At 40.9% G+C, this 25,455-nt stretch overlaps 3 protein-coding genes across 4 annotated transcripts in view; all 3 read right to left on the reverse strand.

Moving 5' to 3' along the window:
* Positions 1-755: 755 nt before the first annotated feature.
* ATP6V0E1 (ATPase H+ transporting V0 subunit e1) lies at positions 756-13,488 on the reverse strand. The gene is made up of 4 exons (XM_042790300.1): positions 13,325-13,488; positions 11,109-11,156; positions 5,514-5,641; positions 756-2,616 (listed from the first exon to the last, which is right to left on the reverse strand). The coding sequence occupies exons 1-3, from the start codon at positions 13,426-13,428 to the stop codon at positions 5,548-5,550; spliced, it is 246 nt and encodes an 81-aa protein (XP_042646234.1). The 5' UTR covers positions 13,429-13,488; the 3' UTR covers positions 756-2,616; positions 5,514-5,547.
* A 1,152-nt stretch (positions 13,489-14,640) lies between these two features.
* On the reverse strand, positions 14,641-18,899 carry RPL26L1 (ribosomal protein L26 like 1). 2 transcript variants are annotated; one of them, XM_042790341.1, is made up of 4 exons: positions 18,795-18,899; positions 17,612-17,784; positions 16,764-16,904; positions 14,641-14,812 (listed from the first exon to the last, which is right to left on the reverse strand). In XM_042790341.1, exons 2-4 carry the CDS (start codon positions 17,777-17,779, stop codon positions 14,684-14,686), a joined length of 438 nt encoding a protein of 145 aa, XP_042646275.1. In that variant the 5' UTR covers positions 17,780-17,784; positions 18,795-18,899; the 3' UTR covers positions 14,641-14,683. The 2 variants fall into 2 exon arrangements, with proteins under 2 accessions (XP_042646275.1, XP_042646276.1); XM_042790342.1 differs by lacking the exon at positions 18,795-18,899 and adding an exon at positions 18,127-18,507.
* Positions 18,900-20,263: 1,364 nt separating this feature from the next.
* The window catches only part of ERGIC1 (endoplasmic reticulum-golgi intermediate compartment 1), a 60,724-nt gene continuing 55,532 nt past the window's right edge, over positions 20,264-25,455 (reverse strand). Inside the window, exon 10 of the mRNA XM_033005370.2 lies at positions 20,264-23,854. Coding sequence (XP_032861261.2) covers positions 23,747-23,854 — 108 coding nt within the window. The 3' untranslated portion in view covers positions 20,264-23,746. The remainder of the gene's footprint in view (positions 23,855-25,455) is intronic.

Below are 25,455 nucleotides of genomic sequence, written 5' to 3' on the forward strand. Positions count from 1 at the left end.
TGAGGAAAATGCTTCCATGATTTCCAGTAGAGGAAAAGCAAACCCCCATAAACTCTTCAGGACAGTTTTCTGAGGTGCCTGGATGCAGATATTTGAATTTCCTAAACAATACAAGCAAAAGAATTTAAAAGCATTTGAAATGACCCGACTCAAACACTTGCTCTACATGCTGCCAATGTTTATGACAAAGTCTTCGACTTGACTGTGGAGTCAGTTTCCTTAATCCTCCTCACCTTTTACCTTCCCCCCAAAATCCCCATACACATAGGGAGAGCAGACCTTTTCCCTGCAGATCCAGGCCTTCTCTCTGTTTCAAGGACCATCAAACTTCCTTCATATATACTTTAACATTTTGTGTTCTCTTCTGTTGTCACAAAAACATGAGGAAACTGTTAAAGGCTTTGATACCTGTACTGTTTGTTAAACACCAGTGGCTGAATCTGTCTGCTCTAATTTCCTACAGTCATGCAAAAAAATAAATTATCTGAAGCAGTGTTAATTCCTGGCACACACGGAGCAGGCCACTCCATAATCACGATGCAGACAGTAGGTCACACAACATTCAGCAGAACAGAAACAAAACATTATTTTTTCAATTTCAATCATGCTACTACTCGGTATCTGTTTCAGAGAAAATATTAACCATTTGGATAAGGAGAAATTTATCTGTAACACACCTAAATAAAAATTGAACTATGGCTTGTTTGTCCAGACTTTGAATAGTTCTTTACATTAAATTCACCAACAGTGAAACATGCCATGTGAACTCTGTTTTAATTCTGTATCTTCTACAATGAATGACAGCTTAAGAACCTAAAATAGAAAGCTTGTTACAGGGAGTGGTAATACCAATATACCTATTAGTCACCGGATGTTTTCTGATGTCTCACTTTAGGGTAAATACAACAGGCAGATCAATATATTTTAAAAACTGTGACATATTCAAAATTGTCAATGACGTCTTGAAGCATTTCTCCTCGTCCTGGCATTTTCTCGATGTCAACATGTATTATCCTCCACAGACTTTAAAAAAAAAACAACGATCCAACAACCTACACTTTTGTAAGATCATTTGGTTTCCAATCTTCTTAGTCAGTATTTGCCACAGACTATATAGTATTGTGGTGTACAACTTCTTGCGTGTTAAAATACAGCTCTCAGTAGTAGGTAACTTGAAAAAAAAAACACTATTCCAGTCCCAATAGTCACTATGATTATTTGTAGTAATGGATGTGTTCTTATTTCTTTTGCAATTCATGCTGTCCAGTTTTCGATCACTGCAAGTTACAGCATTTTGTCATGATCTCAGAATTCCTTTATAGTAATGAGTACCATCCCACTGAACAAGTTAACAGTGCCATCCAAAAGGAAAAAAAATGAACCACTCTGTTATGTCCTTAAGTGTAAACGCAATAAACAGTAAAACACAGTAAGGAATAATTGCATTTTATCTGGACACGATGTAAGGAGGTAAGAAAGTATACATGAAGACTCCTGTGCATGCAGCAGTATTTATAGTCTTTGAAGTTATTCGTTAGCAAATGACTTTCTAGATTCATTCCCAACCCAAAGATTCAGCTGACATCGAGGAGCTTCACCAATCTTTCATCTATGGCCTACACTGTCATGTGCTTCATCAGGTCTGCAATTTCAAGTGCAAGTGTCCAAAGTCAGTATAAAACAATTGCTACATTTTCTGTTCAATTCAAATTGACTGTTACTGTATGTATCCTCCAAAAAGGCCAGGGAGTAAGTCAACGTCCTATCAAAATTACTATTTACGCTTAATTCAAACTATGTTACTTCTGCTACTGAGTCCCCCTAGCATCAGATAATGGAAAGTTCAAGAAGAGGCTCGAGCTACACATTCACTTCTTCCTGCAGACCACTCAGCAATTTTAGATAGCAAATTCAGTCCTAGTTTAGAACTACCCAAGAGGTCTTTATATAGGCAGCAAGAATGCTCATCACACTATATGACTTTATTACTGTTTATCCACATCATCTAAGTTTCCTCAGCTCAAGTCTAGCCAACAGTTGTCTGATTAAAACTAAAGAAAAACACGTAACAGTTAAACATGGCACGAGAGCATTTTGTATAAAGTAGAGGATGAGTTTTATTTCCAGGCATGAGAAATTTAAGACCAAATTTCGCAAGAATACAACTGATCTTAAAAAATAAATGCCACCAACATGTGGCACCACTGCTTCTCCTTTCCTCATACAGGTTCATTGCACACATTTTTTTCCAAGTGCAGTCAAACAGAACAGGTTTGAACAGCACAGCAACAGACAACCTAAGACCTATAAGATATATACAGTGTTCCTATGGAGTAACATGAACAGGAAAGCTGACTCTATGATCCATAAAAATTTTAGAAATTTTCATCACATCTGAAGTTAACAGACAAAAATTTACAGTACTGAAGAGAAGCATAAATTGCATTAGGCACACCATTGAACGGTATAGTAGGAAAAAATACAGGGCTTTGAAGAAGCCATTTGAAGCACAATGGAAAGGTTAAGGCATTAATGCAGGCTTGGTATCCAACCAACTATGTTAAGGGCATCTTTGGGTCAGTGGAGTTTTTCATCTGGAAGAAATCTCTTCTTTACCTGCAAAGCAAGAGGCAACTTAATTATTCCTTTCCACGAAGACAATTTACTAATCGAAGATCTGGTTGTTAACCACAACTACTTCCATTCTGCAAGTGCGCTGAGAAATGGTCAAGAACTGTAGATAATTAATCTGTATGGAGCTTCAAGAATAATCTCTACTTTCTCGCTTTCTTAGCAGTTTAATTTCTATAGTTACTGCAAGTAGTTTTAGTTACATTATAAGCATGTAGAACAACTATTTTATTAGAAAGTTTTCAATGCTGTGACAGCATACAGTCATCTGGATGATAGCTCTTCTTCCCCTTGCATAAAGAAAGTTCCTGGTTTGCGAACACAGACTGTAAGTTGGCAAATTGAAGGAGAAAAGGTGGTGTTAGATCACATTGCTTAAAAGAGGCCACAGCCCATATTTACCACAGCTACAGAAATTTGCATGTTCTTACATACTGCCATCAAAGCCATTAATTCGATTATATAGACAAGTCATCTGACACATCATCATCACCACTTGAATTGGAGGGATACTGACCCAAAAGAGTGCCAAATTACAGAAGTTTGGTCTTAGATCAATCAAGACAGCATCTGTAGAAGCTCTTCACTAAAATGCAGTAGCCTTCTGTGTGCATTTTCAGCCTGCTCTTATTGGTCAAGTAAAACGGGTTTGCTTAGACTATCCTCATTTTTAAATAAGACCTCTCCACTCTGGGAGTTAGTACTTCATTCCCTTTGCTTTAACTTTTTGCACTGTCCATACTAATCCATCCAAACCTCAACTGAAAGAGAAATAGGAGGGAGAAAAAAGTATAGTACACACACCTTGGGTGCTGGAAAAGCACATCCTAAAAGCCGAAAATAACTGGTCAAAGAAGAAATGGTAGCTATATTTATGGGATTCTGTGCCATGTCAGATATATATCCCAACTCTTTCAGATGGAATCTAATTCACAGCTCCTGTCTAGTGAGAAATTCAACAGGAGGCTCTCAGTGCAGAGGCACACAACAGCAAAAGACAGGACATTGAAGCCTGATCAAGGCAGCCATCTCCTTGCCACTCAACACTACAAGAGTAATTCAAATAAGACCGCGGAGAACAGTATGTCTTGTAATAGCACATTTCTAGCAAGAAAGAATATTATACATAACTATGATATTTGAGGATCATTATATACTTTTACATTTTTAAAGGGTTCTTTTTCACAAAGAACCTTAATTCTATTCCAAAATTAAGTCAATGAAGTCAGACATATAGGTTAAAATAAACTGCTTCATATAACACAACAGCATACACTATATAGGTCTCAAATTCTCCATTAGTAAGTTTTAAAATGACAGCTCATCACAAACTTTCTGGCCATCCTTGAATGCATTAGTTCCCTCTCTTCCTTGGTACAAATTTACCTCTAGTTCTCTAGAAAATCCTTCACTGAAAGCAGTGGGAAAGCTCTGATTCTTTTAGCAGGCACCTAGAGTCCAAGAGTTGTATCTCATCTCCAGTTTGTCCTTTCTGGTTGCAACACACAGAGCATTTATCAGTCAGAAGGAAACCCAATCTTTAGATCCAAAGCATCCACTTGTCCAGATAACTACACTTCAATTACAGATTCCAGGTAACTGAATTATCCTACAGGATTCAGGGATCTGTATGTCCATTGCCAGAATACACACGTCTCTGCTCTAGCTAACGAGCAATGTGTTAACACACGAGCAGTGAAAATGCACGTAGGAAATTCAGCTTGACTGACTTAGCTAATTCCAGGCCTCGAAGCAGGGCCAACTCTACCTTTAGCTTCTGCTTGCTGCTTAAAAGGGAAGATGCAGACACATACACATGTCACAGTGACAACACCACAGTTCAGATGAAGCCTACTTTGAAGCAGTGGAGCTTTGCTGCAGGGTAAATGTTCAGGATGCTTTACAGACAGTATTTAACTGAGCAATAACATCAACTGTCATCTGTCTGCTGCTATTGGACTTCTGTAAACAGAAGTTAAAAGTATTAACAAGGGGGTAGGCAGTTAAACCTAAAAGGACAAAGAAGAACCCACGTGAACAACTAAGCATGTCTAATTATTCAGTTACCAGCATAGAAACTAAAATCATGGGTACTTCTTTCCACACCTATCCTTCATTTGAACCTTCAACTCCAAATACTGCCATTCTAGAGAAAACTGAAGTCATCATGGTACATTTACTACAAGACTTTTTTATTTTTGCTGGTTGTGTCAGAAAGCATGCCCAAGAACTGCAATGGCAACATTCCAATAGCACTACCCAGATAGCAACCATCAGGCTCATATATGATTAAAGCTGCACATAGGCTATCATTAACAAAAACAACCCCCCAAACAAAAAAACAAAAGAACCCCATTCATCTGTAAGATCAGTGTTCATGTTATACATTGACAGGAGAAAGAACCATTCTAATTGCAGTTCTCACTCTGACTTCCCAGGTGAACAAGTGCAACTGTACATAGCTTTGGAAATCTGGACAGGTCTCGGATGAAACGGTAGTAGACTTGAAAGAGGTTTAAAAATTGTTAAAGATTAGGAAATCCACTTATGCTAGTTACTAAAAGACAGCCCAGCCTGATTTTTTTGTGGGAAGAAATTTACAGTTCTCCTTACATACCCCTGCTTACTGAACATAGCACCACATGACACGATAGAGAAAAATAACTGATAGAGAAATGATAGAGAAAAATAACAAGAACTCAGTCCAAGCTTTTCATGGTATCCAGTCAAGATTAACATCCAAAATATGTTTTGCTGCAGCCTATAGAAAGATAGATTTCTCCTGCAAAACAGCTAGCAATTCTGAACACACTGCTTATACTACTGTTCAATTTCTCCTGAAGCTTTAATATACTAAATATAATAAATCTGATCATACTCACCTAGTCAATAAATTGCAGCAGAGGACAGACATCCTTAAGGCCAGTGATACTTAAGATACCAGATTGTTTCATTGCTTAACTGTGGCCCAAAGAGAGGGTTGAGTTGAGCCAGAATCGCAATCAGCCAACTGCAAGACAACCCCCCCAACCCAAAAGAGAGAACATCAGCCAAATTATAAAGCTTATGATAATGGCAAAGCTTGTCCAAAGTACTATCAGAGAAGAAAAGAAGATTTTCAGGAAGGTCTAGTATCAAATCAGATTTTACTCAAGCTCATACACAAAGACCAGATACCAGCAATGAAGATCTGGTACCAAATTATTCTGCAACTGAAACATTTATTTGCCCTGTTCAATTTAAAGCAACACAAAACCACCTGACAGCATTTCTCTCGTACTTTTTCTTTGACAGGAAAGTGTTCTGAGACATATGAAACTCAGGTATTTGTGGGCTTGGAAGATACAAACACAAGAGACAGACCTTTTCAGTGCCTTTGAAGCATCCTTTAAACAAAAACCTCTGAGAAACTCTCTCATTTGCACTTACTTTCAGCATATGACAACCTACCCTTGCAGACATGGTATATTTTTCATCAGAGGTTGAACAAAAGTGAATTTAAACCTGACACAGAGGTCAACAGGGACGTGAAGCAAAAGGGTATGATGCTATAAGAACACACAAAAATTTAAAAACCCACAACAAAACCAATATGACAACAAACCCCAGATCATCAGCAACAGCAGCCTTGTCATCAGAGCAGTTCACAAACTAACACTGCCAGAGCTGTAGCCAGAACCGAGAACAAGAGGAATGTAGTTTGTGGAAAATATCCAGGAAAAGCTAAACAGAAATAAATATTCCACTGTTAAAAGATGTATTTGCTTTGTAAGTATTACAAGATTCAGAAACAGTGATGGATGCTTCCATGGATTTAAATCTATGTTAAATACTAACTATATAAACACATTTAATGAACACACTGGCTCATCTGTCTGCTATTTCTAGAATGCTTTGTAAGGAGGAGAAAAAGCAGAGCAGCTTTGTAATGGGAGCTGCCACAAATGTATCAGAGTGCTTCGGCAGTCATGGAAAATTCCACACAAACCTTGATGCTCTGACCAGCAAACGAAGTACAGGTCGGCTGTAAAGTGACTAGAACAGCCAGGGGCAGAAGATGTGGGCCAGACTTAAAGAAAACACATCAATCCTCTTAAAATTTACCAATATTTATTTTCAATGCCACTTTCAGTTTTTGCACAAAGTAGGATCTATCTAAAACGACGTGCTCAGCCTGCAGCAGCCTATCACTCATGCAAGACTTGAAATATGTAGCAGGCTCTACAAGGCGATTAAACCATCAGCAAGACACCACCAAGAAGAGCCAATAACCTTTAGGTTGACATGTCTCTACTTTGCTGTACAAAGTGATGACAGCAACGTATTCTGAAACCATGTTAATCATTATGTTAAATTTACTTAAGGGAAAAATCAAATCAGCTCTTAAAAATACCATGGAATTTATTTTTCACGGGTTAATTTTCAGATACAAAAGACAGATCGAAGGGGTGCCAGAGCACTGTACCATCTGCCTTTAGCATCCTGAACTAACAGAAGTGGGAGGAGGGTAGGAACACTAAAAGTCTGTTAAAGCACAAAATTCTATCTCACTGTACAGAAGGAAGGAACTCTGCACAAATATCTCACCTCTCTCTGCTTCCTGAATTCAGACCCAGCATGGTTGTGAATTAAATGAGCTAGAACCACATTCAAAATATCGACATGTCCCAGCTGTATAGCCATGCTTTAGGCCAGCACTGTGCAGAAGCTATTCGTTGGGACCGTGCTAGATATCCAAGCTACAAGCCATAGTGGCATTACAGGTCAATAGTATATTCCTCCTCCCCGCTCTGCTAGGGCCTAATAATTTAGAGCAGTAGTTAGGCACTGAACTCTCTGACTCCCTTGCATTCAAGATAAGTAATGAAAAAGCTTTTCCCACATTTTGCTTAAGTGATGCTGCTTTATACAATAATTTATCATAACAACGCAAAACAAAACGTGGCATTTAAAGACAAACAAAGAAAGCCTCTGTATCCAACATGTTCTAGAGTTGCTAAAATCAGGTATGGCATTCGAGCCACCCACAGGTCCTTAAATTCCACCAGATACCACTTACAACAGCTAGTGTTAATTACCCAGCTCAGACAAGGAAATTAAAGTCCTTATGTTCTACCAGAAAGACTTTTTTAAAAGGTCCTTCTACCATAACTGCCATCTGTCTATGTTGCTTATTACAAATAAAGGTCCTGCTATCTCTGTTTAAATGTCAATTTGGGCAACCATATTTTAATCTTTTTCAAATCAGTAGCAAATACTCCCATTTTCAAGTACCCCTTCCTCTGTTAGTAGAATATCACGGTGCTGCTTCGTAAGCAGCAAAATAGACTTGGACTTTGACAGTACCTTGCAACATAGCATAACCTATAATTTCTGCAGCAGTAACTCCTTATGCTTTGCTTTATATTTTATCAGGTTCCTGAGGCTCATGTATTCTCCTTGAAAATGCTGCTGGGTACATCTGTACGCAACTTATGCACTTACCCATGCAAACATTTTCCATAGAACAACCAAACCAAATTAACACCATGTGATCAATATGGTTATTCAAAATGATCACTGTAAAATCTCAATGTAGAAGAAACAGCTTTGAGTTGAAATGTGATTGACTTAAAATTTAGTTAGCACAAATTCAGTTTGATGAAAATCAATTTGTCAATCAAGTGGTGTTTAAAGAAGTCAGGAAATTTTTTTTTCTTATTTTTAGCTGGAAAGGTAACTCAGAGTATGAAAGTAGGTCTAGAAGAGTTCTAAACAACTCTGTGAAGAAGTAGGTAACAGCACCAGCCACCTACTAAGGACACACAAATACAGAAGACCATATCTGGGATAACACAAATTATTTTAATCCTAACATATCCAATGAAGAATCCTCTGAAACCATTCTTTCAGGCTTCTTTCAAGACTGGTATGAAAAATTAGTCTCCTTAGTCACTGAAATTAAGGTCTGAAATTTTTTCAATGCCTTCCCCAAATAAGGAAGAGGATAGGGAAGAACAAAAACTTACAGACGCTTGAATAAAAAAGAGGAAAGAAAGTTTGAACCAGATGATCTTTCACGGTCCTTTCAAACCAGGGCTGTTCTATGATTTTATACAGAATTCATGGGGGAAAAAAACAGAGACTGTGTGATGAGGCAAGTTCTATCTTGGAACAAGAGGAGAAAATCTGCTTTTTGTTGTATTCTGGCAATCAGAAACTATATATGTAATTTTTGTGGCCAGATATAACTACTGATGGTTTAAAATGTAGAAAGATTTTGCTGCTTCTCTTTTTTCAAGGTGTAATTGGAGAAAGCCAAAGGGAATACAGAAAACAAATTAGAGCCCACAAGATTATGAAAGAACGCTCTCAATGAACATGCAAGGACAGATTCTAAATCATGTTAATGACATTAGATTTATAATAGGTCTGTTTTGGTACAAAAAGAAAATCACTAAATTTACAAGTGAAACACCACTGTACATTTGAAGAGTTTATAGCGTTCAGTCAAAGTTAAGAAATACTACAACAAATACACTCCACATCATAATCCAGAGGATTCTGCAGATGCCATGTGGCCTCAACTTCAAGGAAACTATCCTTCTTCAAACAATAAAGAAAACAAACCCTAAGCTTCAAGGATTTTAGAAGAGTAGGACATAATTTCTGTTAAAATACAGAGTAAGAAAACTGAAGTGAGAATTTAAACAAAACCAACACCCCCCCCAACTTGTTGTAATGTAAACATAGTAACTTAGTAAAAAAGAGCATCCAGTTGCCCTTTCTTAGCCAAGCATTGGGGACCTACCACAAAATTAGGCTGCTACATAGTTTATGTTCAAGCAAAGAGGCATTCATAGCACCAAGTTACCAAAATTTCAATCCCAAATTCAAGTTGCTGGCACTAAAAGCTCAAGTTTCTACATCTGCTCAGCAAAACTTAATAAAACCTGTCACAGATGCAAAACACAGAACCAAGTTTGCTGTACTTTTACAATTATCCAGAAGGATGATTTCCTTTATATGTCAAATACTCTGAATAAAATAAAATAGACTTAACTGGTATAAAACCTGAATATTACATAATTAAACTAAATTAAACCTGCATAAGCCTGTGCCAAAAGCGAACCCAACATGGAACCAAACAGGTCTCTTCTGGAACATGCTGACACTGATAATATGGCTTTTGGCTGCCAGTTCTTAAGAATGAGTCTTGAGATTAGAGATACATCTCCCTAATTATTCATGTTAAGTTCCTTAGAGTAGCATAAATAATGCCTAAATACTTCAGGAAAGTACAAACACCACTCAGATTCAAGTGGAACACTGAATAATTATTTTATTACACGATTACTAAACATCTAACCACTTTTACCAATTTACTTTCCATATCAAATTATTTCAAAGTTCCTTCTGCATAGCATGTTCTTTGACAAGATCAGGAAAAGAAGAAAAGGCCAGAAGGACAAAGAAAAAAAAAAGAAAAATAAAAAGAAGAAGAAAAAAAGTGAAAAAAGAAAAATGAAGAAAAAAAAAAAGAAGAAAAAAAAAAAGAAGAAAAAAAAAAAGAAGAAAAAAAAAAAGAAGAAAAAAAAAAAGAAGAAAAAAAAAAGAAGAAAAAAAAAAGAAGAAAAAAAAAAAGAAGAAAAAAAAAAGAAGAAAAAAAAAGAAGAAAAAAAAAAAGAAGGAAAAAAAAAAGAAGGAAAAAAAAAAGAAGAAAAAAAAAAAGAAGAAAAAAAGAAGAAGAAGAAGAAGAAAAAAAAGAATAAGCCCACTTTCCCTTGCAGACTCCAGCTACAGCTGGCTTACCTCTTGACAAAAAGCAAACATGATATGAGGAGTTTCTCAATAAATAATTTTGTCATTTCTACTAATTCTCTTTACAGAAAAGAGGCAGCCTCAGGATACACTGTGCATTTAAACAGAAATGGCCTTAATATATCAAAGCATCGCAAGTCTGTCACAAAAATTACTTGTCATATATAAAAAACCCCCCACATAAATTTTTCCACCTACTGCTCTGCCAGATTTCAAGAATATATTAGTCCAAACTAAATAAAGCAAAACTCACCAGTAGGTTTAAATTAGTATCACCTTAGAAATAAATGTAAGGTATAAAGAATGAAAAAGATAAGAAGTCATTGCTCTACTGTGAATCGGAAAAATTCTAGAAGTGAGAGAACAAGCCAGTGAACTGGAAGGTATAATATCAAGTCAACACAGAGCACTATTCAACAGTTATGTGTCAGAGGACAATAAAGAGGAATTCAGGCTTGTTTTAATTCATTATCTCCTAACAGGAAAATGTTTTCTTCAGCATGTTGAAGGTCTTTAGAACTAAGAATTCTAAGAACTGTCAAAGAATACCATGTGTCTAAATCTCTGTGATATATGTGAAAAGCTTCTTCCTGGATGCTTTGAGGATATAATAAATGAACTTTTGATTACATCAGAACTGTGCCTTGACTAAGAGGCAAGACGTTATTTATACTTACAACAGGTAGCAGCAAACAGCACATGTCACCAGCATTGTGTTGATAACACTACAGAAAAGGAGATAAACAGCTGATTAGGTGTCATGTTATGACTGACCACAAGATACATTGGAAAAAAAAAAAAAAAGAGCAAACAAGTTCAACTTTGATCATATGGAAGGTGACTCAACATGATTGTTCTAATTTCTTCCAGCTGAGTAAGTTGCAGAGGCACAGTTAAGACTGCAAAAGAACTGACACAGCTCTGGCAAACAGAAGTATACAGCTGTATTTAACAAAAATTACTCCGAAGAGGAGCGAAATCTTATGCAGTCAGTGTCCTCGCTCCATTTCACAGTCACTTCTATCAGCAAGTTAGTAAACTACTGAAGCTGGATGTTCTAATGCTAACAGTAAACAAGAAACCTTTTCTCCATTTGCAAAATTTTGCTTACAGAAAATTTCAGTATCAAAATATATATTTTAATTTTATATAATGAATGACGGTTTTAAAAGTTGAATACAAAATAAAATCTCAAAGCCACATGAAATTATCTGCGGGAAAAGATTTTCCTTCCTTGCTGAAAGAAAACTGTCAGAAACCATAGTTAAGCTGAAAAGAAGCAGCTCTTGAAATTCAAAATGGTAAAACTGCAGCTATACACACACATGATTTTGAAATGACAGGAAGGGAAATGAGATTTTCTAAAAGAGTGATCTGTACTGCTCTTGGAATTTAGCAAAGTGGAGGGTTTTTTTTCTCTTTAAATTATAAAAAGGGATTTCCCTCTATATGTTTCCACCCCAAACTGAGTAACAAAACCTCATGCTAGGTGAGTAACTTCCAGCCCTTCTGTGACATGGATAACATTCAGTATTTTTCATCTATCCATACACACCCACCGCGTCAAATTTCAAAGAAATGCTACGAAGCTAACATAGCCTGGATTAAGCTTCAAGAAACTCTCCTTTCCAGGGAGTCCCAGAGTCATTGTCTGGGAGTTTTAACCTGTGCAGAGTGAATTCTTAGGTTAATTAAAGTTTGTGTTGACTTCTTTTGTTAGAAGAAAAACAAACCTCTTCAAAAGCGGGCTTTGGGTAGAGTTTTTAGTTTTTTTAAGAATATGAGAAGTTAACAGACTACACAGTGTTACTATAGATGTGCTATAGTACCAGAACACAGCAGTGCTCTATTCATATTTGTTAAACAATTGCATTTTTGAATAATGACAGAGCATCTGTTGGTGACCCACATACTTTAAGGGCACACCTGGAAGACGTATTTCCAACCTATTTCTGAGGACAGGCAAGTTTTCAGGCACAAAACACGCTTCAGGTTTCAATAAAACTTGAATAAAATTCCTCCCAGTTTAGATAAACAACTAAGAGAAAAGACAGTTGGTACCTGTGGAGTAGAGGGGATGTCAGAGAGAGGAAGAGAGATTAGGAAGTCATTACCTCCTAGAGAAAAGAGAAAGACAAAAACTTGTATACTTTTTAATCTGAGCAGCTACGATCACTGCAGGAAAAATGTCTCTACTTGGATGTCCTGCTTCTGTCCTCAGGCCAGAACAGCTACAAGACCATTCTCGGGTGTTTAAGCACAGAACAGAGATCTACCAGAGCCACTTTTTCAGTCTAATCCAGCGTGGAACTAGAGGATGGTGGAGTAAGTTAGAAGAGATCAAGTAAGGAAAGAAAAAGGAAGTTATTACTCAAACACCATCTAACTTCACAATAGACCTTGACACAGGACGCCGCGTATGCAGACGTTCGCAGGGCTTGAGGGGAAAACTCAAACCCGTGAGAGATCATTAAAGCAGGGAAACGCCGCTCCCGGCTCCGGCCCCACGCTCGGGGAGCCGCCGCACAGCCGTTCGTTCCGGCCTCCCGCTGCCGGCTGGGTCCCGGCTGGCAGAGGCGCCCGGGTCCGCCCGCCCCCCGCGCTGCGGCAGCCGCGGGGCCCGCAGGCCGGGCTGCGGCAGGAGGCGGCGGCCGCGGGCCCGGCGAGCGCTGCAGATCCGGCGCCGCGGGGGAAAGGGGAACCCGAAAGGCCGCGGCTGCCCGGCAGGTCCGCAGGGGCACGGCGCGCCTCCGCCAGGCCAGCCCGCCTCGGGGTACCGGCACCGGGCCCGCCCCGCCGAGGGCCTCCCCACAGCCCCCGCCATGCCTGAGGCGGAAGGGAAGGGACCCACCGCCCCCCTCCGAGCGCCCCCCCCCCCCCCCCGGTCACTCACCCGCGGTTGGGCCCCTTGGGTATGAGCCACGGCAGGACCCCGCCGACCACCCCCCAGAAAACGCTCATGACGATGATGGGCACCGTCAGGCCACCGTACGCCATGGCGGGGGCGGCGGACAGCGGCTCGCTCCGTCCCGGCGCCTCCCCCGCCCCTCCCCTTCCCCTCGGCCGGCCGCTGCGCCCCGCCCCGCCGCGCCCGCCAATCAGCGCCCGCAACGTCCGCGCTGCTGGCGGCGGGAAGCCGCCCTGAGGGGGCCCGGCGGCCCGGAGCTCCTCGGGAGGAGGGTGAAGGGTCCTGCAGGGCAGCGAACCCCGAGGAGCTGCTCGGCGCATCGACCCGAGGGGGAAGAAAAATCCCGTGAAGCAGCGGGGACAGCGAGGGGTGAAACCTCCGAACCTACACGAAAGGAGCGGTGTTCAAAGCCCGCTTGCTAAAGCGGCCGTCATAGGAATGCCTATACATGACTTCAAAAGTGCAAATATAATTTTCCTCAGTTCTCAGCACCCAATTTTTCAGATTGCATTGGTGTTCAGGCAGGAGGTGAATTTCTTTCCCTTTGTATCAGCAATTAGAGGGCCATTCACTGAGCCAGTAAATTCACTTAATTGCAGGGCTGTTTTCAACACAAAGCATCTCTCAATTGCGTTTGTATAAAGCGCTAAAAACCTGATTTCCTCTTACTAAAAAATTAAACCAAAATAGCATTAGCAACAGCACTGAGCCTCCCCTCACTCCTACCCTGTTCAAATCAGGCAGCTCTACCTCAGCAGCAGTGGTGAGGTAAACCCTGCCTTCCTCAAGCTCTAGCATGAATGTAAGACCCCAAGACATCACACAGCAAATTCAGCGCTGTGGTTGGCCGTAACATGCCTGGTGAACCTCTAAAATGTCATCCATCACTGTCAAATACATAAGATAGTTGAAAAAAAACATAATGTAAGAGGACTACAGAGAGATTCATGGCCAGAAATAGCTTACTTTGTCCGATAAAACAACAAATACATAGAGTGCACAGAATTTACATGTTACTTAGATGTGTCCATGGTTTTAAATCAAGTGTTAAAGATCAGTGGAAGAGACAGAAGTAAAATGGTCAATAGATGCATGTGTTCAGGACTGAACTACTCTTTCTAACATTGGTTGAAGCATTTTTTTATAGGGAAAAAGCCTTTAATTTTCTTAAAACATGTATAAAGAACTTTTTAATTTAGTGGAAGTATTTTTTACATAGCCAACATCGAAATATGAGAAAGAACATTCAAACGCTAACCAGACACATCAAGACTTTCTAAAGGAGAAGACACAACAATAGGTTTCATTTTAACAGTTCTTTAATGGCGTCAAATAGTAAATCATCTATTCTTGCATCTTTTCGATTGTTTCTTCTTTGTATTTGCCCTTCTCCTTGCCAACTTGGCGAGATTTTGCTTTACGCTCCAAGATCTTTTTGCGATCTTTGTCCAGTTTTAGCCTAGTGATCACCACCTAGAGAAAGGACAAAGAATTTAGTGTCTCTTCAGCATTCAAGTAAAGCAACCTGACAGAACTGTGGTAACATAGCATGGCTCAGGAAGATCACCACTGACAGATTGCACCAAATCACCCCAGTATTATTTCCAGTGACTATCTAATTTGCTTTGAGTAGAACACAGGTGCTGAATTGCCTTCTGTATTTTAAAACACTGAGCTATTTTAATTTTTCTGGGTACAATCAGGGATTGGAACATATGGACATTTTTTTCAGTGCACAGCCACAGCATTTGGACAAACTGAAGAGCAGCCAAATTTCTATTCATCTACATAATAAAATAATTACTTTTAAGTAAATCTAGTTTACATTATGCTGCTCAAACACGATAGATACTACATCCAGCTAAAACACAGCATACAGTTGGGTCTTCTTCCCACTGCCACAAAGGCAAGTAATGGATCATTATTTTAATTTTTCCATGCTTTAGGCAACGCTACCTAAATTTCAGCACACCAGAAAACCACGCTGCTGCTGGCCATTACTGTATCATTGCTGTACTGTCTGGAATAGCCAATACATCTGACAAAACTATAGGCAACAATAAAAGTTCATGCACCACAGTGTCTCATATAAAGACACTTTAAAGAACACAAATGCTACTGAACAGTTGCACCAGGCAATTATCAAGTATTACTAACATGGACGTGTAAAAGGCAACTTGTGCCAGCTATTTGCTGCTACAGCCTTAATATTTCTAAAAAAGCAGCAGCAAACCAAAGCTCTGATATTCAGCCCCTAAGCAGCCTTCGGTGTTCTTTGTGCCCCCTCAAGCTGGCAAAGAAATAAATGTGTTGGTATTAGTGAAAGGAGTACTTAAAAAAATACAACTGACAATCAAATCCTAACTAGAAGAAACGTATAGGCTGCAGCAGGGCTGCACACTCCTCCTCAGTTCCATTGTGCATTTAGGTGTCTCTCAACTGTGACTAATTCCTACCTCTTTACCTAGGAGAGGCAGAAACTCTTCATCCACCCCCCTGCCCGGTTGCAACAAACAAAACATTCTGCTGTTCCATTTGCATTAATAACCAGAATCTTTATTCAAAGCTTTATCAAGGTCCAATTCCCAATTAGAGAAATATTTCGCAGAAATAAAGGACCAGAACAAAATTAAATTTCTTTCACTGTTATTTTCCACACAAGCAGTATGTACACTGGCTCCATCGCAATGTCACCTTGTCCGTCAAATGTTATTATTGCACACAAGTCATTATGTTGTTTTGGAATTATTCTGCTCTCCCTCTGCTGCACATACCAATCATTTAGACCAGAAAACCTGTTAAAACTGGATTTCTTCCACCAACACAATTCAGTATGCGTGTCCACATGGCAAAGCTGAAGCAGACTAATTTCATCTGCTTCAAACCAGGTTTTGGCTAGTTGTTTAGTTTTAAATGTTTTCCTATTATTATCAAAACATGCATTGCCTGGCTTTCATGAACTCTAAACATTGTAAATCACTTCAGGCTAAAACCAGATTCAGAAGAACTTAGTTCACAATAGCTCACAAGAACAAATCACGATTCTGAGCATCTATCTAAATGTTTCTAACACCTCCTTAACCAGTGCAAATGACACACAGCAAAGATGGACTGTTCTGAACAATCTGTTTTGTGCTTTAAAAAACACTAAGTTCTTCAAAAAAGTATTTTAGCAAGACTCTAACGTCTCTAACAGCTTCTCCACCAAATAAGCCCTAGAAACACTGAGTTCTTGGCTTCAACTGTCACTTCTATACTGTCATGACACCGTAATGTTTCTTTGCTTATGCCCCCCTCCGATGCTGGAATATCTCAATCCATTATTCCATGTGCCATAACAAGGTTCTACTCATGGCAGCAGCAGCATCTTCACTTGCCAACAAGGCCTCCTCATGCATTTCACATCTCACTTCATGCACAGTACCTTGCTGGGATGGATCCCCACGTGGACAGTTGTGCCATTAGCCTTCTCACGCTGAACACGTTCAATGTAGATGACGTATTTTTTTCTGTACACCTGGACCACCTTGCCAATCTGCTGTCCTTTGTAGTGTCCTCGGACCACCTAAACACAAACATTAACACCACATTATCCCATACTTCAAAAACATCCCTTAAACAACTACCACTTCTTAAGAAACACTAATTATCCCAACAGAAAAAGCAAACTGCATGGTTGAAATCCCAACTCGGCTCTTTGTATACACATGCCACAAAGACAGCAATTACTGGACAATTTCAGCAATCACTAAAATAAAAAAATATAATGGATCAGAACCGTAGTTTTCTCTCATTTGCCCTGCAGTAAACACCAATGAAGGAATTCCGTATATTTTCAACTGGAAGGTCAACTTCAACAGTTTTTCGACTATAATTGCATTTTAAATCAAAAAAAGCCACTTAACTTGGATTAATTTCTAAAGTGATCTTTTAAGCATCACACGTAGCTAACAGTCTAGAAAAAAATAAACAAACCCTTATCAAAAACCTTTAATCCAACGTGATAATCAATGCATGTATCTAAAGTACAGTAAAGCTGCCAGCGCATTTCTGTTCCCTGTATTTTCATTCTCACTGATGTGATTTCAAGAAACACTCAGCAGGCCATGTCTATGACTATATTAGCTTGCATCACTTCTGCAAGACCCATGGCAAAGCTCCGGCATCGATTTGAACTGGTCTAGCTCTTCCCTTTTGCTCAGGCAATACATGAAAACGAAAACACAGACAGAAGTTCACATGTGACTAGAACTTAAAAGACAGCGCAGTTACCTGGACTTCATCATCCTTTCGAATGGGCATAGAGCGGACATTGTATTTCTGCCGCAACTCCTTGGAGAGCGGGGAGGACATTATTTTTCTTCTAATGTGTGAAGGTGCATTGAAGTGTCGCTTGCGGTTCTTGCTGCGGTCTGAGGTCACAAATGGATTGAACTTCATTTTGGCTGCGAAAAATAGTAATTTGAGAGATACTGGTAAACACTACTCTGTATCATCTACCCACACAAAGTAGTCTATGACACAGTACAGCAATTTCAACTATTCTTAATCCTACCCCCAATTCATATACCCTTACAAACTGGAATTCAAATAAGGCGTAAACATCCTCCCTGATTGACAATGACACTGTGATTGTCAGACCTGCTACACACACGCACATCTGACAATTCTTTCTAATCCAAAGCTTGCTGTTCTCAGAAGCCAGGACGCCTGACTGACTAGTCTTAATTTTGCACTGTAGTATTCACCACCTTCACGTGTAAAGCAAACGTGTATTTTGTACTCGCTGAGAGAGGGGATTCATACTGCTTAGGCATGTCCAATAAAGCCCATCACCAGACTGGCACGTGTAGCAGATCTGTAAAGCCAAGATACTTTTGGCCTTCCCTAGACCGTAACAACTGCGCTGCAAGATTGCCTATCACGGCAGAATTCATCCTGACTGACGAGGGCTTGTCCATGAAATGATGCTTTTGCTGAACTCCGCAGCTTTCAGATACTACACACTTCCACCTCCTGTGCCCGCCAGCCCGGCCACGCTGCAAACCAGGCGGCCAAACCAAAGCAGGCTGCCGGAGCTGTGTGAACCGAGCGAGTCCCGGTCCAAGAACAGGCCAAAGGGGCCTGAGCTGTGCCAGGAGCCCGAGCTCCCCGCCGCGAAGCGAGCGCAGCCCGGGGGCGGGCCCGCCGCGCCGGCCACCAGCTCACCCGCCGCCTCCGCCCGAGACACGAGCGGCAGCAGCGGCCTCACCCTCGGGGCGCGCCCCGGCGAGCCTGGGCAGCGGGCAGCCCCCCCCCGCGCCATCGGCAGGGCCGGAGGCGACCGACCCCCCCTTCCCCCCCAACGCCCCCGGCCAGCCCCCGCCGGGTCGGCCGCGGCCAGCGGAGGGCAGCGCGGAGCCGCCCGGCGCAGGATGGCGGCGGATGGGGCCGGGCCGGGCCGCGCCGCCCTTACCGCCCCGCTGCTGCCGCCGCGACGGTCACCGGAAAAGAGGGAGAGCGCCGCGCTTCCGCTTCCCCAAGCGGCCGCCGGGATCTCGCGAGATCCGGGGAGCGGGGAGCCGGGACCCACCGGCGCCCCCTGGCGGTCGGCGGCCGCAGGTGCGGCGGGGCGGGGGCCGTGGCCTGTGCCCAGAGCCCGCCCGGGCATCACCCCGGGTTGTTCAGCACCAGCTACTTCTCTCCAAATCCAGCCCTTCCCCGAAGGGGGATGAAAGCAGCGACCCCGCCGCCGCCCGGCTTGGCCACCACGGAGACCCCTTTCCCGGGCCTTAAGCCAAGCTCAGCCTCCCCAGCCCCGGCCGCGCCCCTCCCCAGTGCCCGCTGCCGCCTCCCCCCCCCCCCCCCCCCCCCCCCCCGCACGCTGCTGGCATTTCAAGCACATCGGGTGCTGCTACATCTTTTCCAGACACTACTCGATTCTCAAGGAGAAGCAGTTATGGCAGAGCAGATTGCTGGTGGAAATGAACCAAGCAGTACGGACGCGGGGTTGGGTTTTGGTTGATAAAGATAGACTGGAAAAGTTTCCAGACTGGGGAGTTGCAGCAGGCTGAGAGTTGGACAAACCCCTTTCCCAGTGCTTTTAGTCATCCTTTACACGGAACAAGGAACCTTCAGCACCATCCTGCCACTTCTGGAAATCTGAGTTTCGGTCTGTATGTGAGGTTCACTGGAAGCAGGCAGAATCTCTTCCTTCATGATGTTGTACTGCAGGCACCAACGTAAGCAAGCAATACCAGAACTTAAACAAAAATGGTTTCTTAATATGGTGCAGATATACAGTGCCCAAATTCACTGTGTTGTAACCCTTTACTATTTAATCTTTCATAATTGCTTCAGACACTTATTTCTAAATACTTAGAGTGAAGCAAGGCTAAAAGGAAATTAAAGGGGGGGGGGAACAACACAAAAATCAGGTTATTTTATATACCAACTGGCACAGTGACTAAAGCCAAACCCAGCAAGTTCCAGGCACAGTCCACTCACCTCTCATTAGAAAAAGGGAGGTTAGGACACTTGGTACTGTTCAAATCCAAGCACTGAATGTCCAGACATGACTCAGTGCTGATTACAAAAGAGTTTCGTGTTAACTTTCTACACAGTGACCTGGCTTACAGTGATTTCATTGTGTGATAACGCTTAGTTCACTGAAATAATAATTAAAAACAAAAGAAAAAAAGCCCTTTTAATTGATTTTGCAAGAGTAGTGCAACAAGAGGATGATCAAAACACGAGTTTTATTTTTAATTATAGAACTAAAAAGGCTAATATTTTATTAACATAAGATTGCAAATTTAAGAGAGAAATGCCAGAACTCCTTAATAATTTCCACTGTAAAAATGCAAGAGACCTGTGCTTTAAACATTGCTGTAACATACTACAGGACTACGTCCTCCTTCCCTTCTTCCAAGAACTACTGAGAAATACATCATTGACATATTCCATCTGAAACTTCAAATGACTATTCAAAAGAAGATACTCATCACAGTCATTTTCAGCCCAAACATTTTGTGTATCACACAGATAAAAACCAACTTTAAATGAGAGACACTCAGAAATTAACTACAGACATTACCATCTACACTGCAGATTTCACTTTTTACAGAGTAGTTGAATGCAAACACTTGATAGATCATTCACAAATTCAAGTCTTCCAATTTTTTTCTTACCTGTCAATTTTTTTTTTTTCTTAAAAAATTATCTTCAGCAGTTTACCTACTGCCTAGAATATACCTAAGCACAGCTTTCTCTAGAGCTAAAAATTTTAACTCCACCATTGCAAAGCATCTTATGCCACAAGTTCTCACTGTATGATGAAGCACAGATTTAGAGTGACTTATTTTGACTGGAATATATACAAGTTCTAAATATTTTACTTTCTACAGGGATGTCTGTCTTGGAAAACCACAAATACTTCTGTCAAAATACTGACTTGAAAGAGCAAAATCGGGAATATGGATGAACACCTACAATCGATGGTTTTCCTTCCACTGTGACTTGAAAGCATTTTTGTTTGCATTGGTGTTTAAAAGCATAATTAAGGTCATTTTGTCTCTAGAAAGTGTTTGAAAATAAAAGTGAAATCTAATGAGACATGTATGCACGGGGCAGGACTGCTGTTAACAGTTAACTACCTCGCTTTCACATTTGGAGAGATGAAGAGCAGATTCTTCTGTAAACACATGATGCAGCATCTTTACATGACCCAAGCCAGCCATGTCTGAAGGACAAGCTTGCTACAAGTTACAGAAGACCTAGAAGGTAGCCTTGGCTTGGCTGTATTCAAAAGCTTAGACCTGGTTTAGAGAACTAAGGTGCAGACTGTTTCTTCAGCAGTTTTGCCAGAACCTAGAGTATAATTTTGTTTCCACATCTAGTGAAAAAAACATGATTTATTAGGTTATTGCAGTGGACTTTTTCACAGAGAAGGCACACACACTGAAGTATACATCTGTTATTTCCAGAAAAAGCCAAACAATTTCACTGGTCTAGTTTAGAGAACTGGCCTGGACTGCCCAGAAGGCAGCATTTAATTCTGAAAGAGGATGGGGAGAAGGGCAGAAATAACACACCAGGGACAAACAAGAATCTGCAACCAGCTTTGCTTGTTTGTGTCGAAGAAGTTGTACGAGGGAAGAAACTTCTGAAAACTAACAGTACAATCCACTGTGCTACAAAGATCTTCTCTTGCACAGCTCGGGAGAAGGACACATTGCTAAGATACTAAAAATCACATTCTAGCTAAGACACAACAAATTCAAGAGAGAAAACCAGGACATTTTTTGCTCTAAGCTTCAGCTGGTCACAGTGGATTAGGGGAAATCCTCTGGCCATCGTGAGAAGCAATTGCAATGGAAAATCCCAGCTCCCACCAGGCAGCCGCTGCCATCCAGTGGGTACCGCTCGCGGGCACATGGACGCACGCACCGAAATGAAGACAAGCATCTCATTTTCAAGTTGATTTTTGTAAATGGAAAAAAATGTATAAAATCTATCCATACATTAACAGATACAGGAAGTTACACAATCCAGTTTACACCTAAAGTAATATCAATCAGTCCATAATAAGAGCAGGGAAAAATTCCAATGCTGTAATTTGTCCAAAGTCACTACAGGGCAGAGGACAGCAAGGGGAGGGTGGTTGGCTTCTTTTTTTTTTTGGTGTGTAGATAAAACTGGCTACCTTCCCTACTTCCAAAGCAATGAGACAATTTCAACAGACATGTATTCAGAATACTTTTGAAATGCATCTGACTCTATCATTAACACTGAATATTCAAAGATTCATATTATTACAGCATAATGTTGGGATACTTTTGCCTCCAGGAAAGGGCAGTGGGCAGTAGATATTATCCAAGAGAAATCCTGCACTCGTCTTAGAATTTACAGCATTGATTGAGTTAAAGATTTTTATTTTATAATTTTTGTCCATCCCGGAATACTTGAAAATCTGTGTATCCTCATCTCAGACACTTACAAAGCATGCAGAGACTGTTACTACTCAATTAACAGTTAGGAGGCTATGGAAAATGCGCTGGTGGGTATTGGTCTAATTTTAGTGAACTCATGTCTATCATTACATGCAAGCCACACCTGGCAGTAGTTTTCCTCTCATGCCTCCATTTACTGGAGGCCCCAGAAGACAAGGCTTGAATTAATGGGCATGGAAGCTCAGGTACCATTTTAAACAATAAAGCAAAAAAACCTGCTAGCAGCGGCCAGCTTGTGGGGATGCCTGCCCTGCTACTGGTGTACCTGTGGGTGAACAGTGTCAGCCTAGTGCTCAGAAAAGATGCCTGAATTTTAAAGAAAAAGAGAGGCACCTTAAACCCTGAAAAGACAAGACTTCCTGTGTTTGACAGGTGTATTCAATATACACACTCAAAGCAAGACAGTAAGCTGTGCTCATCCACCCAGAAGTCTGCACCATTTTTCTGAACACATACAATATACAACCCCCTTTCAAAATAACAACAACAACAATAATAATAATAATAATAATAATAATAGTAAAGCAGAAGTGCAGAATCCAGACTGTTGGGTGGTCTGTGTTTAAAAAACATAAGAAAGAATAAAAGCTAATGCTGTAAAGACAACTATTCCCTTTCAAAGCAAAGGCCACATAAAACTGTGTTGCTCAGTTTGGTTTTTACTTCATGCCACCTGTAAACACAAGACTGGATATTCAGTTTCTGGGAAGAAATTAAACCACTTTTACATCCATAGTAAAAGAAAGGCCCTCCACTGCCTGGATCACAGATTACCCAGGAAAAGGTAGCTGGAGGAAGGCCTCCTCTTCTTGTTTGCTCATTTCATTAGAAAGGTCATACCTGAACAAAAGAGCTTTCAATAAAAGCACAAAACATTTATTGATGTTATTTCTGCCCTCTGTCTCTAAAGTTTGCTACAGGGACTAACACTTCCCACTCCTCACCAACAGATACATCACCTTTTTGGCACCATGGGTGGAATTTCTTCCTAATGTATAATTTTACCTTATACAGAAGTCGATTGTCTAATCATGCAAATCCAACAGAATTCCAAAAAGTGCCACAAGACAGCTCATCTCTTTGCAATCTACTACCTAGTTTGTACACTGCCATAGGAACCTCCCAGAGAACAGACTGTTATCCTTACTTAGATCTGATGGTGTATTTCATATATGGCATTTCAACCTCTCTTTCTGGGGGAAGAGAATCGAAATCCACACCCTGATTCCATTGATTTTTCACTCTCAGAGATCTGAAATGCATGGAGATTTCTTTGATTTCTTGAAGACATCTTCACTGAACAGCCTGATTAGAGAAAAACTTATTGATTCAATCAAATAGAAAATAAGACAAAAACAGGTAGTGGTAGATTTCTCAATCTTTGCTCATGTCCTTGGAGACTAGAGTAGAGTCACCACTACTGCATTTTCCCCAGCTGGATCTTCTTCCAGGCCTCTGATGCTGTGAAAATGCAGGAGTCGAGGATCCCAGCTACAGTAAATGTTCCTCCAATGATAGCACATATCTGAAATGTACAGAGAAAGGAAACAGGTTTGTCAGTGATGAGGGAAACTTTTACACAGCCTGAAACTAGGGGGAAGGATATTATTGTGTACTGCTAGGGTATTTTCTGGAAGCACAGTAAGAAGTGGGTGACAGTACTGGGGACGTAATTACGTGACAATTATTCAGGAAAACCATTCCCTACAGTGGAATAATTTAGTGCTATCCTGAATTCATCATAGCCTGAGCTAATCATGAATCCCAGCTCCTAGGAGCTTGCAGCATGAATGCTGTTCCTTTCTGGGCTAAACTCCACCTAACAAAGCTTTCTAGAAGCTCTGTGTTGCTCATATCTTCCAACTACTGTTTTCTATTATAAATACCACAGTCTTGTAGTCTTTTCCCTATTTCACAAGATACAGCATTCACAAACAGGCAAAAGACACTTAAATAGCTGTGAAGGACAGTGACTAACAGAAACCTAGCTACCAGTGACACCTACAGCTAAGTCTGTCTAACACTTTCCATTACAAGGGCTGCTTACAAAAGCACTGCCAACTTAACTCCTTGTGGGCCAAAGTTTTCCATGCAAGATGTCTTGGGTTGAATTATTTAAACACCAGTAAAAACACAGTAATTTTCAAGAACAGAGTTAGAGAAAAAATTAATCTCCTGATTAGCACAACAGTCTGCTTCAGTTCTCAAGTGCTAGAAAAACACAAAAGTATTTTGACATGTCAAACCAAATGTGCTTTGGCTTGGAGCACTCAAAATCAGGGGGGCACCAGTTATGGGGTTTGCAACAGACTGCTTCAAATCCCTTATCTATGAAATGGGGACAATGCCTAACTTGCCTCTCAGAGAAACCGCAAAGGAAAACACATCTGAAGGGTTCAATACTATGACGATACCTGTCTCAGAGTCCTTGTGGAAACATGACTTGTACTCAGGACTGGGTTAACACAAACCTGTTAGTAACAAGGCAGCAAATACCGTAGGATGGGAAGAAACGCTGCTCACAGTGTGCCACCCCCACCCCGCATACTGCACAAGGCAGGGTTCACATGGAAAGTGTGATACACAATAATGCAACCTAATAACGTTTAACAGCCAAGTTATAATTACACAGGACCTGGCATTTCCTAACTCCCACATTTTTGACTTCATAACTGTAATGCTCTATTAATTTGATCTTTTACACTGCATAGGATTAGGTGGCTCTGAGAGAAAGAGACACCAGGTCATATCCCAAGAAGGGCCTGCCTAGGAAAAGGGGGATTTTGCTGTGAGCCAGAAGCCAAGAGAGAGAGAGGAACCCAAAATCAGTAGGTCAGTGTAGCAGGGTATCAAGGAAATGCAATACAACTGACACAGAAGGGAACCAGTGCCACACTAGGCCCGTGTCATGTGTTGTCCCACACAGCACTACACCCCATGGGCAAAGTTCAGACAAAAGTGTGACAATAATAGCAGCAGTGTTCAGCTCTGCAGGGAGTTAGCAGTGGCAACAGAACAAACAGTTCATTAATAGTGAAGGAAGGCAGCAAGAAATAAAGCACTCATTTACATGCGTATTTATAACCAAGATATATGAGTTTAGAGAGCTTGGTGAAATGAGGAGCT

Source organism: Tyto alba, unplaced genomic scaffold (assembly GCF_018691265.1).
Source record: "Tyto alba isolate M040663 unplaced genomic scaffold, T.alba_DEE_v4.0 Super-Scaffold_17, whole genome shotgun sequence".
NCBI classification, from domain to species: Eukaryota; Metazoa; Chordata; class Aves; order Strigiformes; family Tytonidae; genus Tyto; species Tyto alba.